The sequence below is a fragment of the Thermothelomyces thermophilus genome, chromosome 3, assembly GCF_000226095.1.
Source record: "Thermothelomyces thermophilus ATCC 42464 chromosome 3, complete sequence".
In the NCBI taxonomy this organism is placed as follows: Eukaryota; Fungi; Ascomycota; class Sordariomycetes; order Sordariales; family Chaetomiaceae; genus Thermothelomyces; species Thermothelomyces thermophilus.
In genome coordinates, this window is record NC_016474.1 from 2,689,826 (window position 1) to 2,705,306 (window position 15,481).

At 54.5% G+C, this 15,481-nt stretch overlaps 6 protein-coding genes across 6 annotated transcripts; 5 read left to right on the forward strand and 1 right to left on the reverse strand.

Annotated features, from left to right (window-relative positions):
* Positions 1–236: 236 nt before the first annotated feature.
* Positions 237–623, forward strand: MYCTH_16353 (uncharacterized protein; the record flags this gene model as incomplete). Its single annotated transcript, XM_003663090.2, has 1 exon — positions 237–623. A coding segment is annotated over one exon (387 nt), but the record flags the coding sequence as incomplete, so codon positions are not given.
* A 115-nt stretch (positions 624–738) lies between these two features.
* MYCTH_101623 (uncharacterized protein) lies at positions 739–3,360 on the reverse strand (the record flags this gene model as incomplete). Its single annotated transcript, XM_003663091.1, has 10 exons — positions 739–953; positions 1,011–1,146; positions 1,240–1,402; positions 1,616–1,719; positions 1,805–1,907; positions 2,013–2,265; positions 2,337–2,406; positions 2,504–2,548; positions 2,637–3,223; positions 3,291–3,360. The coding sequence occupies 10 exons, from the start codon at positions 3,358–3,360 to the stop codon at positions 739–741; spliced, it is 1,746 nt and encodes a 581-aa protein (XP_003663139.1).
* Positions 3,361–4,194: 834 nt separating this feature from the next.
* MYCTH_2062435 (uncharacterized protein) lies at positions 4,195–5,291 on the forward strand (the record flags this gene model as incomplete). The annotated part of the gene is made up of 2 exons (XM_003663092.1): positions 4,195–4,651; positions 4,726–5,291. 2 exons carry the CDS (start codon positions 4,195–4,197, stop codon positions 5,289–5,291), a joined length of 1,023 nt encoding a protein of 340 aa, XP_003663140.1.
* Positions 5,292–5,907: 616 nt separating this feature from the next.
* MYCTH_2304628 (uncharacterized protein) lies at positions 5,908–7,762 on the forward strand. The gene is made up of 2 exons (XM_003663093.1): positions 5,908–5,955; positions 6,035–7,762. Exon 2 carries the CDS (start codon positions 6,305–6,307, stop codon positions 7,325–7,327), a length of 1,023 nt encoding a protein of 340 aa, XP_003663141.1. The 5' UTR covers positions 5,908–5,955; positions 6,035–6,304; the 3' UTR covers positions 7,328–7,762.
* Positions 7,763–8,517: 755 nt separating this feature from the next.
* Positions 8,518–10,934, forward strand: MYCTH_2304629 (uncharacterized protein). Its single transcript, XM_003663094.1, has one exon. It carries the CDS (start codon positions 8,844–8,846, stop codon positions 10,794–10,796), a length of 1,953 nt encoding a protein of 650 aa, XP_003663142.1. The 5' UTR covers positions 8,518–8,843; the 3' UTR covers positions 10,797–10,934.
* A 1,882-nt stretch (positions 10,935–12,816) lies between these two features.
* Positions 12,817–13,578, forward strand: MYCTH_2118373 (uncharacterized protein; the record flags this gene model as incomplete). The annotated part of the gene is made up of 1 exon (XM_003663095.1): positions 12,817–13,578. One exon carries the CDS (start codon positions 12,817–12,819, stop codon positions 13,576–13,578), a length of 762 nt encoding a protein of 253 aa, XP_003663143.1.
* Positions 13,579–15,481: the final 1,903 nt, after the last annotated feature.

The following is a 15,481-nucleotide window of genomic DNA, read 5'->3' on the forward strand; positions in this document are numbered from 1 at the left end:
AGACTAGTACCGGCAATGCATAGACAAGGGTTTGTTTACTTTCCTGTCAAACCTCCGTCGCCCCGTGGTCCATGCCACCATGTCACCATCGACGTGGACCAGCTGGGCAGAAAGCCGTTCCTCCTAGGCGCCTGCGTCCAAGAGGTGCAGCGGCTCTACAACAAGCCGTGCGGCTACCGGTACGTGCTGGAGGACACGCTGCTGCGAGACGCCGATGGACGCGAGTACCTGTGAGAAAGGGGGCTAATCCCGCTCAGTGGCTCCACGGGGTGCCGCACTTGAACGAGGATGTCTGGGGCCCGGATGCCGAAGCCTTCCGTCCCGAGCGTTTCATCGACAACACGCCGCCGGGGGAGGGGAAGAGGCGGCGCGGTTCGCTGATACCCTTCGGTGGGGGGACGCACCTCTGTCCCGGCAGGAGGTTCGCCGTGACCGAGATCACCGGCCTGGTAGGGGCCGTGGCGCTGCTGTTCGATGTCGACGACGTCACGGTGCCCACGATGCGAGCGGGATTTGCTGGTTGCGCGATGGCTCATCCGGACTGGAAATCGAGTGATCCTCCTAGGGCGGTGTTCCGGCGGAGAAAAGGGTGGGAGAATGTCCAGCTGAGGTTTACTGTTTGAGGCTGCCAAAGAGGGCATACAAGACAGCACGATACCACCTGGAGTTGATACCCTAAATATGTTTCTGGGATTCGATCTAGGAAATCACCACACAGATGAATTGTTCGGAAGCTAATTAGGAGATAAGATCCGTGAAACTGATTGTCGTGATGCCAACAGTCTTGCCATCAGCCAGGCAGAAACACCGCAGGATCCCTTCATCAGCTCTGAAGTCAACGCCGATTTTGTATTTGAGTTCATATTCCACACCACCCAATACCGTCCTTTGCCTGAACATGGACATGTCGACGTTTGCGAAGTCGACACGAATACTGCCGACATGTACCACCCCTAAATGCGTAATCATTAGTCATTGATGTTGTCCACGTCAAATCGAGCACGACATACCAGAGTCGTCGTAATGTTCGGGGGCCGAATCAAGGTTACAGGTGTATAGGTTACTTTTGAAGGTGTATGAGCTCTCGGCTGACCATATTCTCCGGACTGTGGTAGTCCTATACGTTGACTCGGAAAGTTTTTCGCCCTGCCCACCCGCTGTTACATCCAGTCCTAATGACTAATTACTGGTTGAGGAGGTATAGAATCGGGTACAATTTAAGGATATCAAATGACGAACCTTATTGATCATCCAGCGAACGCGCGAACTACAGAATAGCTCACCGTCCCAATCCTCGAAGGCATACTGTTCATCATCAATGCCCGGCCGAAAGCGCAGACCACATCTGAATCCGTAATGACGCCGGCAGATGAGCGTGCGCGGCATCACTCCCTCGAGCCCCCTGATAGCTGCACCGCGAACGACAGCAGCTTGGCCAACGTCGGGTTGTAGGTTGAGTTAGCAATTAAACATGAGCTGCTCTGCTCTGCAAGTGGTGTTGAGTTCATTAGAATTGGTAAGAAAAGATAGCCAGATAGAGGAAATGAAAGAAGAAAGAAAATGCAATTGAAGGAAAAGAGATGGACAACTAGAGGAAAGGAATGAAGCTCAATACCAGAAAGTCGGGCGGATGCATTTGATTCCGTTGATTGCGCACCAGGAGTCCAGTTTGTGCTTCAGGTAGTCCGAGTTCCCAAAGCCACCAACAAGAACGATGATCTAATAGTGGGTGTGTCAGTCTGATGATACTCTGTTGCCCCAGGCGTGAACTTCGGGAATCGCTCTGCGGTCAAGTTGAACCTACGTTGATTCGCTTTCCCTTTGTGTGCGCGATGCGCTCGACCTGCTGATTGACGAGACAAAGCACGTCCTGGACGACTGGATCAAATATATGCTCCATGTCGCCCCTGGTACGCACGATGGCTGCAGTGTTAGCAGGGTGCGCAAAGCAGCAGAGTCCTGTGATTCAAGGCGTGTGGTAATTAATTATCCAAATCTCTCCAATCACAAACCTTGACAGAATGACGGCCGCCTCTTCTGGGTCGTAGTGCTCCTCGTCGAATTCGCCTTGCATGTGGATGGGATAGATCTCGAAGGACACGTTCTCCGAGATACCAAAGCTCTGTTTGACTTTTTCAAACGATGCCATGAACTCGCTTCCCGGACCTCTCCGTTTGAGCGGGACGTCTTCGAAGGCGGGCCCGAATCGCTCTGCCATCAGCTTGAGGAAGTTGCGATCGATATATGTCGATCCGCACTTCCCCCCTTCGGAGAGTGTTGAGTCGTCAGATTCACGGTAGTTCCTTCCAGGTCTGGGAAGTTGGGGAGTCGCATACCGATGCCAACACAAATTTCGTCAAACTCAATTGACGGGAACGTTTTTCTTATCGTATATGTCGTGATATCCTTCGCTCGTTGGCATTATGTCCAGTCACGACGACACGTCTTTGGAACTTCTTGGGAAGTAATAATTAGGCGAGAGGGAGGCCTCGATGAAACTTACCACAGTCCCGCCTCCGCAGTCGAGAATGAGGGCGTTATCTCCGGTCTGGAATGCATGAATGTTTTAGCTTGAGGCAGGACGGCAATAAGACTGGTACAAAGTCAATTGGCACCCTTCCACGGCTTGCACTCACCTTAACAGCGTTCACCGAACCCGGGCGGAGGTCTTTTCTCAGTGCAGCCACAGCCGCCGCTTCCGGCTCGGGGACCATACGGATGGTGTCAAACGGACGGGACCCGAAGCCAGCCGCCTTCGCGGCTTCCCACGTCGCCGTCCGCGCCTTATCCGTCCATATCGCGGGAACGGTGAGGTAACACTCCATTGGCGTCATGTCAAAGACCTTGGACGTGATGCGCATCTGGAGGTTGTGGATGACGAAGCGGTAGACCTCGGTCAGGAAGTCCTGGCACACCATCTGCGCGTCCTTGCCCTCGGGAATGTGGAAGAAGGCGGAGCCAGCGGCATCGTGCAGCGACGGGTCGTCGAACTCGGCCGTCTCGGCCGATGTGTCCAGGAGCAGCTTCGTCCACGAACACGACAGCATGCCGCGGCGCACCTCATAGCCCCAGTGGTTGCGGCGCGCCCTCCGGTTCTCGGCTTTATAGGCGATGACCGTCGGTGTCTTCCAATTGCCCTCGACTGGGCGTCCGTCGCCCGGCCAAGTCCGGATCACATCAATGTCGTCGATGCTCGTTTTGTCCGAGGTTACATAGCTAACCCCTACGCGCGAATGATGTCTGTCAGACGAGGGCTTCCACCACGCAATTTACTAGACGACGTGGCTCACCCGTGAATGTGGTCCCGTAGTCGACTCCGAGGATGATCTTCAATCTTCCGGCTGACTTGTCGTCCGACATGCTATATCGGGGTGAATCAACCACCATCTGGAGTACGGCCTACTGGGTTGAGCACAGTTGTAGTCAAGAGATCAAGCAGTTTGTGACAGAATGTTGAGCAGATCTCTGACTGTCCGGCACTGCGTCCTTCTTAAGGGCGGGAGCCGACAAACGGTGTTCTTGGGCCCTGGCTGGTCTATGGTTGGCCTCATTACATATCTGAGAGGCTGCAAGGAACCGCAGGAAACTGACATACCAAACACTTTTCACTTTTCACGCACCTATGGTAGCGCACACAGATCGTTTGATTACGCGCACGTTTAAATATCCGGTTGCAGACACTGCTGTGCTGAGCGACCGTTGCCAAACGCCGCTCCCTTCGCTCTCTGCCCCTGCCCCCGCCAGGCTTGCAAAATTACCAGCAGACAATATTCTGTTTATTATATTGTTGAGGGAAGTGTTTTGGGCTGCTTTATCCCTGTCGCTTACCCTATCTATCTGATCTGATTTCCCACCTTTGTCACAGTCCATCAAGTTGAAGCCAGTTAAGCCAGGATGGCGGAAGAACCCCGACGGTCGACTGCGGACCATCGAAGAAAAGTTTGTTCCGCAAAGTTAAGAGCCCTTTTTTTGTTGCTACGATGGCCTTTTCAGTTGGACGATTTGGAGAAAGAAGAAGAGCCTGCCTACGGGCCCCTGGTCTCCGAGCTGCAGAGTAAGATTCAAGAACTCGAGAACCAGCTCCGAAATGAGAGGGGCCAGCTCAATGAAATGCGGAATATGATCTGTGCCGAGCGGAACGAAAAGGAACTGCTTCGTCACGCCATGGCGAAGATGGAACTCGAGCGCGACACCATGAGCCGCAGCGTGCAGAACCAAGAAGAGCAGATCCGACAGGTTCAGGCACTAGTTTTCGAAGGTATTGGGAGCGATTCGTGGGCCGCGGGCGACGACGGTACTGTTCGTGCCGACCTCGAGAACCTGCATAGCCGCCTGAAGAGCTGGGCCAAGAAGTATGCCATCGAGGACATGCGCGAGATCAGAAAGCTGGTGGCTGAGGAGTACAATACCTTCATTCAGCTGTTGGCCGAGGTAGTTCATCTCAACTCCGGAGTGTCGAGCCCCATCGAGCATCTCGAATCCCCGCTCATGAACAAGAAATCTCCTGCCATGTGCATCCAGGGGCTGCTTGCACATCATGTCTACTCCAGGGTCATCAGCCAACCGTTCTTTGTGTTTGGCGACGGGGCCACTCTATTGCAGAGCATCTTTAAGCAGATCCAGCAAGGTATGTGGGACACATTGCGCTGCAGTCGAAACCGGAGGGTGTTTCGTCGGCCTCAAAGATGCTAACGATCTGCTATTATATTGATAACGAATACAAAGTCGACCAAAACGAGTCGCACATGCTGCGCTCTAGGACGCTACGGCTCCTCGCAACCCCACCGCCCAGCGCGAACCAAGGGAATGGCACACATGACAGCTACAGAGCGCTTCAGAAGGCAACCTGCCGCGAGCTCGCTGGCGTGTTTTATAACAGCCCAGCCAGGCATCTGATCAAGCCGGCCAGCCGCGCAGACGGGGAGGCAGCCTCGCACTGCTTCAACGACCTCGAGTCGATAATGCAATATGCAGGGGAGCTGTCCCACAGGTTGTGGTCGCGCCGGACGACGCTGCGTGTGCGAACATTGCACGATCTCCGGGAGACGCCGTTCCGAGAGGGGTTCGAATACATGAGGGCGCACCCGCTCCATCGCCTGTACGAAGATGACGATCGGTGCGACGGCTGGTTTGCCAGTGTCGTAACGCACCCGGCCGTCGTCGGGCTCGGGAGCAGCGACGGCAAGGACTACAGCACCCCTCGCGTGTGGATCAAGGCGGAGGTATGGCTGGCTGAAGATGCTGCCAACGGAGCAGCCCGCGGAGGGGAGGAATCTCGTGTTTACAAGTAATTAGCAAGGCGACTTAGTTCCAAGAGGTGCCCGCCTCCCAGGCTTCCCCGAGGTTTTCAAGAATACAATTGAGTGACGCGAGAACCCACACGTGATTAAGTAACGCAGTACAAACTTCACGGGCATCGCTTGTTACTGGTCCGTATCCAATGGGAAGTTCATCGCCACTGTTCGAAGCGGTATTTTATTGCTGTGCAATTTGTCTTTCCTGCGAGCAAGATTGCCGATGGTCGATAATATCATAGCCAGAGAGCCCTTGGGAACTTTTCGGTTGGTCGAACAATCAACCGCTTCACCTGAGCCTTGCTGTCATTTAGCTGCCAAGAATCGTGTCGCTTCCACATGGAATTGATCTGGTCTGCTTGTACGGATTATGTATGTGCTTGTATGGTCTGGTGCAGAACGGGACCGAGCCAGACCTTAATCTTGCCAATTTTAATTCCACCTGCTTCCTTCCCTCAATGTCATGAGAGGTCGTGGCTCCACAACGTTCACTGCCGTCCCTTGCAGCCCCGCGGACCGAGGCAGAGTGCGGAGCCGAGCTCTTGGCATCCCAATTGCGGGCCCGGAACAGCCCTTCGGAAGCAGTGATCCAGCGATCCAGCGGCTGGGCTGCGAACCAGGAAGCTACTAAGTAGCCGTTCATACGACGAGCGCGAATATGGTAAAACATCCGTTTTGGCTTTTTTTTAACTTCCAACCGTTACGTCCCGGGTGTTGATTTCCAGAATTTCTACTCACAGGCGATAATAGAACGATTTCCTTTTTGCTTCCTCCAAGCACAGTCAGCGGTCTAGAGGATCGTCACCAGAAGAGAGCCACAACACTCGCGGCAAGCGTCGCCCTGTGGCACCCCCCGCTCGTTGTAATTCCACCAATCCGGCGGCAGCTCTCGACGACAGCGACAACTAGCGGCCATAAGCTGCAAGAGCTTCGCTTCATCTTCTCTCGCATCGATCCTCAGCACGACTTTACCGCCCAGTGCGGTTTCCTCTCCTCACCAATCCGTCACAATGGCCGACGCAGCAGCTACCATACCCACCCCCGAGCCCGATGCGCCCGATGCGCCAGCCGCGGCCCCCGTCGCCGACCTGCCCTCGGGCGAGCCCATCCCGTCCTCGACACCGCCCTCCAAGACTCCGAAGCGCCGGTCGATCCCGCTCGGCGCCCTGCTGGCCGCCCTGCCCTCCAATGTCGACGCCTTCCTCACCCGACTCGACAAGTGCCTGTCCACGCCGTCCGGCATCGACACGGTGATGCTCCTGCTCTGCTACACGTCCAAGACCGGCGCCTCCGTCCTGTCCTCCCTCTCCCAGTCGGCCCTGCGGCGCTCGGCGCGCGAGTGGATCGCCCTGGTGGCCTCCCTCCCGCGCGGCACCACCGTCGTCTTCTCCTCGCCCGCCGCCGCGGGCAACACCAAGGCCACCGTGCCCCCCGTCGCCGCCCTGGCCCTGCTCCTCTCGAAACGCCTCTCCGCCCTCTCCTCCCTCCTCAGCGAGGCCCGCATGATCCTGCGCCTCTGGGCGCTGCTGGGCATGTACTTCTGGGCCCGCGGCCTCGTCCGCCGAACCTTGTCCAAGTCAACAACAACAACACCCGAGAAGCAGGACGGGTCGGCCCCGTCCAGGCTCGAGACGGCCATCGAGTACCTGCGCCTCGCCCTGTGCGTGGCCTTCCAGGCGCTCGAGAACGGCGCGTACCTGTCGTCGCGCGGCGTGATGGGCTGGTCGCCGGCGCGGCAGGGCGAGGCGTACCGGTGGAGCGCGCGCCTGTGGGGCGCCTACGTCGGCATCGAGATCGGGCGGCTCGCGGCCGAGCGGTTCGGGCCCGCCGGCGCCGACGGGACCGCCTTCGCCGCCCGCCCCCCGCACGAGAAGAGCGAGTGGGCCAAGAAGATGGCCCGCCAGCTCGCCTGGGCCCCCCTGACGGTCCACTGGGGCAGCGAGAAGGGCCTGGTGAGCGAGATGACGGTGGGGCTGCTGGCGAGCATCCCGGGCGTGATCCAGATGCGGGACCTGTGGGCTTCGACGGCCTGAGTTTTGGGTTGTCTTGTTCGTTATGATGGTGATGGTGCTGGTGCTGGTACCGGTGCTAGTATCGCCTCGAAGAACTAGCGGTATTCAGGCTGGGAGAGTTCTCATGCGATGGTCCAAGTTTCCAACGGCATCGGGCAACATGTCAAGCTATCTAATTACAGCATGATTTTTTCGCAATGTCTGGCCTCCGTTACTTGTAAATGGTTAATTTTTCTGTGTGCTTCCTGGTCTGATGTGTTTGAACTCTCTCATGGCTATTCTATCCCACCTGCTCTGTCACACGGTTCGAGAGTCCCTTCTTCCCTCCCCCCTCTGCACTTGCGAGTGCTCCCATCCAACGATGGCTACCCAGGTATTCACTAAATGACCCACGAGCTCGTGAACCCAAGCTAGCTAACTAAGGTAGTCTACCAGCTAAGGAGGCCCCCGATAGTGGTCTCGCCGGGCTCGACCATGGCGTCCTCATCGAGGGTCTCGGCGAGCTTCTGGTAGACGAGCCGGCGCACCTCGGCGTCGAGCTCGACCAGTGCTACGGCACGGTCGGATGTGCTGCAAATTCGACTATCCACAGCGGTGTGGGCGCTGTGGCAGGCACTCAAGGGCGGAAGAAAGAAGGCGTCAGGTATGGGTGGCTATGAGATCGGTAGGGTCGAAGGGTGCGAGAACCTAATGAGGGGGATCTATGGATCTAATTATGGATTTCGAAGTAGGGAACAGGGCATCGACAAGAACAAGTTAAGGCTGGCCATTATACACTTAAAAATGCCGTGGTATTTCTCATCAAGAAGAACTGGGAGGAACCCCTCTCGGCTCCGAGTCAGGCCTGCTTACTGCAGTAGTCTCTTAGTATGCAGACATGGAAGGGTGTTGAGGTGGGAGGGGGTTGGTTAAGAAACGCTGTGGTTTGGTCACCGCTCCTGGTAGCCGCAAATACCTGACCCTGAGAAATAAATGTATGCAAGGCACGGGTGGTGAAGAACAACCGGTGATTATAGGAGTCTGGTCTAGGAGCAGGTCAATACCTAGGGAAAAAAATGAAACCGGGCGACAAAGCCAATAATTATGCGGCTGGCAACACAAGTAGAAAAGTGGTATTTCAGTGAAGCACGAACACTGGTTGCCTGGCCCTGCATGGAACCGCGGGACCGTTGTTGGCCTCTCCGGGTAACTTAATGGTCCATGCTCCCCGTCCAGGGTCGCTGCACAACAACTCAGTTGTGACCCCGGCCTGGAAGCGCTGGCCAATTCCAACGTTCGGAAACATCACTCGCAGAGGATCGAATACCTGTGAGAAGCTTGCATTTCAACTAATCAAAACCACCATGACTACATAAAACAGATTTATGGTCTGTCAACTCTTCAACAGATTTTCTCGAATCCTCTTGTATTTTATGATGCCCACGTTCTCCGTCGAAAGCTCAGAGCGCTGCAGTCGCCACAGCCGCCGTCTCCCAAGCGCCATCCCTGCACCGAACTCTATACCCTCGATAGCAAGTTGGTCGATTAAAGCGAGATCATGACGCGGCACGCAACTATAGATAATGATTCGGGAGCTGCTGCCGCCTCCTGCGGCCCCGATTCCTGCTCCCCGACCACAGTCGATAGCCTCTTCTCGACAACCGTTGCCCTCACCCCCGTGTTCCTCACCTTCGCCTTCGCCTTCTCCCTCGCCCTGACGCGCCTCTTCCCGGCGCTCGCTCGCCTGCAGCAGCAGCAGCAGCAGCAACAACAATACCAACGGGCCGGTTTCCAGGGCTCCAAACAACCACCAGACGGAGGAGGAATCTCAATCGACGACGGCCAAGACCACTTCCTGCCCGCGTCGGCCCCGCCCTCCCTGCGCCAGGCCCACGCCGAGCAGGCGGCCCGCTCGCCGCGCCGCCGTCTGGCCGCCGCCGCCTTCGCCGCCACCGTGGCGCTGGCGGCCGTCCTGGCCGAGCTCATCCTGGCCGAGATCCTCGAGCTCGAGGGCGTCGTGCTGGGCGCCCGCGCCCGGGCCGCCGCCCTGCGCGTCACCATCCCCGCGCTGCTCGGCATGCTGGTCGGCGCCGTGCCCGTGCTGGAGGCTCAGAGCGTGCTGGCCTCGAGGGGATGGCGCTTCGGGCGGGACGCCAAGGGCAGGCTGGTCTCGAGGGCGTCCTGGGCCGTGCTGGGCTGCGTGGTGGCCGCGTGGCTGGCGGCGTTCTGGCTCGTCGGCAGGGCGGTCCCCCGCTCTGCGGCCGGGGGGATCGCCCCGGGCGGGGACGAGGAGTGGTGGAAGACAGCCGGGCTGGCGAGCGCGCGGGGAACCGGCGAGGGTTCCCGCTTCGATAGCACTGCGATGACGATTGGGAGGGCGGCCGGCCTTCGGACCGCCGAGACCGGGCCGCTCGGGGCGCGGGCGTTTGGCGGGACCGGGAAGGGAGGCTTGTCCAGGGCATGTCTGGAGAGGATCGGGGTGATCGGGATCTCCCTGATGGCGCTGCTATCCGGGTTTGCCAGCGTGTCGAGTCCCTGGCATACGTTTGTGGACAGCCGGACGTACCGGAGACGACCAGTCACCGACGCGGACATTGCGCGGAAGCAGGCCGGGCTAGACGCGACGAGCGAGTTGCTGCTGACGAAGCGGCATCGGCTGAGGTCGCTGCAGAGGAAAGCGCAGCTGGCCGCGGAAGGGATGGGCGACGGGACGCCGCATGGCGTGGCGACAGGTTCGGGAAAGGGACTGATGAGCAAGGTCATTGGGTCTCTCAAGGCAATGACGGGCAGCGGCGAAGCTGCCGAGATCAAGGCGCTTCAGCTCGAGATATCCGGCCTCGAAAGGATGGAGGCGAACCTGGCCGCCTCCCTCTCCGCGCTCAAATCCCGCCAGGCGGCGCACTCCCGGGATGGTACCGCTCTCGGCCGCCTGCTGGCGGTCCCGCGATACGTATTTGCCAGCTACTGCGTCTACCGCATTCTCGCCACGACTCTCACCACCTTCCGACGCATGTACTACCCATCCGCTTCCTTCTCCTCTTCCGACCCCATCAACCGCTTCCTCGGCCTGCTCGCCAAGCATTGGGACCCCAAGCTCGACCAGATCGCCTGGGCACGCCAGATCTCGTTCCTGCTGTCCGGCGTCATCCTCGCGGCGAGCGCCAACTCGGCCCTCCAGACCCTCCGGATCTTTGCGAAGTGGGCCCCGGGCCTGCTCTACCAGGCGCAGGCGAACCTAGCGTTGCTGGTCGGGCAGGTGGCCGCAACGTACGTCATCAGCGCGGCGCTGCTGATGAGGAGTAGCCTGCCCAAAGACGTGAGCCGGACCGTCGGGGACGCGCTGGAGAGCGCGCTGGAGCCCGGCTTCATCGACCGATGGTTCGAGGGCTGGTTCCTGCTTGCCAGTGCGGCAACGGCAGTGGGAATATGGGTGGGAAGGCAGGTTGGCCCCAGTTTCGGAGATGAGTGGGACGAATTTGCTGGGGAGGAGATGGGCCAGAAGAGGTCCTAAATTCGCTCCGCGGACAGCCATTTCTCTTTATCATCATGTTAAGAGCGTGTACTGTACTGTACCATGTTTGTAATCTACGTAGTAATAATATTGCGTCGCGTCTGTTGCGCGGTCAAGGCTATCACTCCGGGAAGGCTGTCCCCCTCCCTCGGTTTGTCTGTCTTTAGCAGAATTCGAACTCGAGTGATGCGAAGCCCGGAGCCGGAGGCGTAGCAAGTATTCGTCCCATGTTACTGTACGGATTACAAATTCTACCCGACTATATATATATATCTTGCTCGGTCATCTCAAACACAGCTTACTATCTGCATACACACACACACACACACAACCGATCACTTTGGTTATCAGAGGTATATTTTGGAGGGAGTTTACAGATGCTGCTCGAACATCAGCCGCATGTCGCGCGGCATTCGTCCCGAATTGTTGCAGTAGCTTGACGTTCCTCAGATCGAGTTGCAGCGATAGGGTATTGATTCTCGATTGCAGACCTATTCAAGACCAACTCTCGTATGATTCTGAATGGCTCAGAACTGTCTTTTTAAGCCTTTTTTAGGGACTTGGCGTATCATGCTGGCTGCCATCTTTCTGATCCTGACTTCTACAATTCGGTGTTTGGATGAACGTCTCCAAAGTGTGGCCACATTCGAACAGACTCCCTTGCAAGCAGCAGGAACCCTGCTGTGGGGTGCTTGCCGTCTTGGGGCAGCACCCGACCCGACCAATCGCTGCTGCGCCGGGGGCTCATCCGGGGCTTCTCTCAAACGCAAGCCCTTGTTTTCGTTTCGAAGAACCAGCTTCTGCCGCCCAACCCCATTGGCCTTCCGTTGCCCAAGGCCGCGGCGGGCGAAAACAACGGTGTCACCTCACCATCCATACCATGCTGCCCCGAGTGACGTTGAAACGAGGGATATGCAGGGCGAAGACGTGCGATGAGCGCTCGTCATTCGAATCGCCGATTTTGACTTGGCTCCGAGTCGAGCAGGGTTGTCTTCCTTACCTTCCAATAGACTACAGCAACTTTTTTTGGCTGGGAAGAGAGGACTAGAGCGCCTGCGCAGCAGCCGAGTGTTGCGATAAGCTGGTATCTTCAGCTCCCGGAATCGCGGCAAGAACGCAATGAATGATGTGCTTTCTTAACATATCCAACCGGGGGTGGCTCATGCCCAAAGGTCAGCTATCCCAGCCCTCTCTTTTCTTATTTCTCTCTCTCTCGGCTGAATCATTCTCTCCGCAGAGGTTCCGCAACAACCCTCGAAGCTCTGTGCTTCTTTCGATTCTCCCAGAGCCCGTTTGTGCGTGGTTATTATCTGCGGGCGCAAGCGGCCGCTCCTCGTTTGACCACCACAATCAACGTTGAACGTTGCACCGCATTTCGCCGCTCGTCATTCTTCCCGCGGCCGGCTGCCTCGTTTCTTTTGCGTGACCAAGAGATATAGAACGCCAGCTGGGCTGTCGTTCCGTCATCTTGCGCGCACCTTTCTCAGCTGAGCCATTGCGACAAACTCTCACGTCGGGGCATAACATAACCAAAACCACCGGGACACAAGAAAGCACGTCTCCGGAAACCATCTGAGCCGCGTACCCGAGATCACGCCCTGCAGATTCCATCAGCCGCATTGACCGCACTGTCACTCGCGTGGGGGCTTGGCAGTGTTGCCCAACGGACCGGATCTCCCGCTACAGCGGTTCCCCGACACTGATTGCGTTTCGGGTGGTCGCGCAGAGAGCAAGGTCTCTCCACCTGCGCAACGAGGACGCCCTGGCCGGCCAGATTTTGCCGCGGACGTTCCGGGTTCCTTGAACGTGGACACTAAGGGCGGAGCAGCCATCAGCTAGCCGAGTGTGTCACTGGCCAGGGACTGTTGGAAGAAATGATTGATGGTTGGAGACCTCTATCTTCCGCCGAAGCCCAACTTCCTCTCCTCGTTCACACACTGCCTACGAGGCGTGACGTCGATCCAATATGGCAATCCACGGCAGGTCGTGGGCGTCAAGATGGGCCTGGTTTCCTGTCATGATGGCCTCAACGGCCTCTGCTCTCTCTCTTTCTCAGTTTCAGCCTATCACCTCGGCGACTATCCCGCTTAGCTGCATCCTAGCCTACGACACCGAGATTCCCGGCTGTGCGATAAGTGACTTTGTGGAGGGAGCCACCTGCTCCTCGTCGTGCTTGAGGGGGCTGAGAAGGTTGGAATACGCTCTTCAAATCGTGTGTGACGACGCCGACGCGCCCAAGATATCGCTATTGGGACAGGCACTGGAGGGCAATCTAGCAGCGGTTCTCTGCCCGGGTAGATCCCCAGACGCCACGATGTCGAGCTCGAGCTCGAGCCCGACTTTGGTACCCCCTAACACCACCACCCTCACCACCACGCTTGCTGCGACGCAGCGCACGCAACTCACATTCACCACGGTTCAACCTCCGTCCACAACGTTGACGAGGTCCACTGCCAGGACGGAAACGGATACAGAGACAGGGACAGGGAGAAGGGCGGAATCAAAGACAGAGGAGCCAACGACCTCTATATCTTCGACCAGCACCTCGCCTACTAGTACTGTCACGTCAGATACCCCACGGCCGACGTTCGTTCAATTCACAAGCTCAACTACTGCATCGCCAAGTTCTACGAGCACGGCCGAAGCTCCCGAAGAGACCGATGGAGTCAGATCGGGCGGCTTTACTCCATTTGAGTTGTTTCCCAACAGCTCAACGCAACTTATTACCTCCTGGATGACAGCAGTTGCCATCTCATTAGCTGTCAGTTTCTTGCTTTTATAGTAGGCCTTTAGGTAGCAGAATATATAATCTTAGAAATCACTACAAGATAGCTAAAAAGATTTGCTATAGTCTATTTAAATAGGTTTAAACTAGTAGTAGGGATAGGGAGAGTTAATTATCCTAGGACTAGCAGGTTATACTTTTATATCCCTATAGAACTATAGGACTAGACAAATCCTTAGGGAGGAAGATCTCCCCTTTAGATCTATAGGCTAATAGATATATTTTATACTATAAATCGGCTAATCTCTTTTCCTAGTTATACTTTAATCATATTAATTATTAATAGGGTTATATCTATTAGTGCCTTAATATAAGCCTTCCTACCATTATAGCCTAATATTATAAATATAAGCTAACCTATACCTACTACTAGGCTATAGTAGCTAGAGGGCCTATACTAGAGCACTAATAGGTATAACCCTACTAATAACAGGTATAATATAGGTATAGCTATATCAGGGCGGCCTGCCACTAGGCTAGCTGCCAAGGGAGGTAGCACTATTATAAAGGCCTCTCTAAGCAGGTTCGTACTAATCGCGGGGGTAGAAGGAGTCAATTGCTCAGGGGCCGGCAGGCTACCCTATCTGTATCTTTCCCTAATCGTAGTTATATAGACTGATCCTTAGGGAGGAAAACCTCCCTTTCGGATCTATAGGCTAATAGGTACATCTTATACTACAGATCGGCCATCCCCTTTTCCTAGCTATACCCTGATTATGCCTATTATAGCAGGGTTATACCTATTAATGCCTAGGCATAGGCCCTAGCATAGGCCCTCTGGCTGCTATAGCCCGGCTATAGGCATAGGTCGGCTTGTATTTATAATAACTTACTTTCCCCCTTAGTAGGCCTGTCTATAGGCCTATAGGCTCTATCGGAATAGCTTTATTCTAGATGCCTATTTAGTAGTAATAGGTCGCTATTATTTTAGCGCTTTGTTATTATAACTTTATTCGCGATTATATATAGAATAGGTAGGTACTAGGCGCCTTTATTTTTGTACGTATATCGCTATTATTATAGTTATTATTCGAGTGTTCTCGTCTAAAGATTCGCTTTATTATAAATATATCTAGTAGTTACCGTGGCGTTAGGAAGGTCTCTACTACGGCAATAGAAATAATATTTGACTTTCTTAGAGGGCCGCCTTTTGCTCTTGAATTCCTTTTAATCTTTAATCTTATCTTCCTTATATCGTTTACTCTTTAGCCGCCTATAATTTAATTTTCAAATTTTAAATCTTTATTTTTGTGTCTATAATGATACTATAGAGATTCAGTAGCTTAGCGTAGCTAACTTGCTACTATATATATAGTGTTTATATAGCGTTATTAAAGATATTAAGGCAAATAATAAGGTTCCCTTTAACATTTAGTATACGTTTCCTACTACTAGCTTGTTTAAGTGTTTTTGGTGCTGTTAGGGCTACTAGACAAGCTGCCTCTTGGTAAGTATATATTTTAGGAGCGATTCCCTAGGTATTAATAATTATTTAGGCTACTAGTACTATAACTAGTAATATAGTTAACCTTATAATTATTATTTAGTCTGTTTATAAGGTTATTTTAGCCTTAAAGCTAGACGTAGCTAACTCTAAGGACTTGCTTATACTTAGTAAGTGCTATTACTACTATATTATTATACTTATAAATGATATAGCCGTTACTTTCGAGGTAGTCAAGAAATATTACTAGTCTAATATAAGCCTTATTAATAATAGTAATAAGAAGATTACTTCTATAGGTATCTATTTATTTTTACTTATAATTTAGTATAGATACTAATATATTTATAGGAATAATAGCTTATATATAGCAAGTTTGTAACCGACTATAAGTAGGTAATTGTAGCTACTAACCTATAGCCTAAGTTTAACACTAGCATAGTACGTTTAGTTATA

Bases quoted from the DNA above. Each gene is read 5' to 3' on its own strand.
- MYCTH_2304628 (XM_003663093.1), top strand. From the start codon at position 6,305: ATGGCCGACGCAGCAGCTACCATACCCACCCCCGAGCCCGATGCGCCC.
- MYCTH_2304629 (XM_003663094.1), top strand. From the start codon at position 8,844: ATGACGCGGCACGCAACTATAGATAATGATTCGGGAGCTGCTGCCGCC.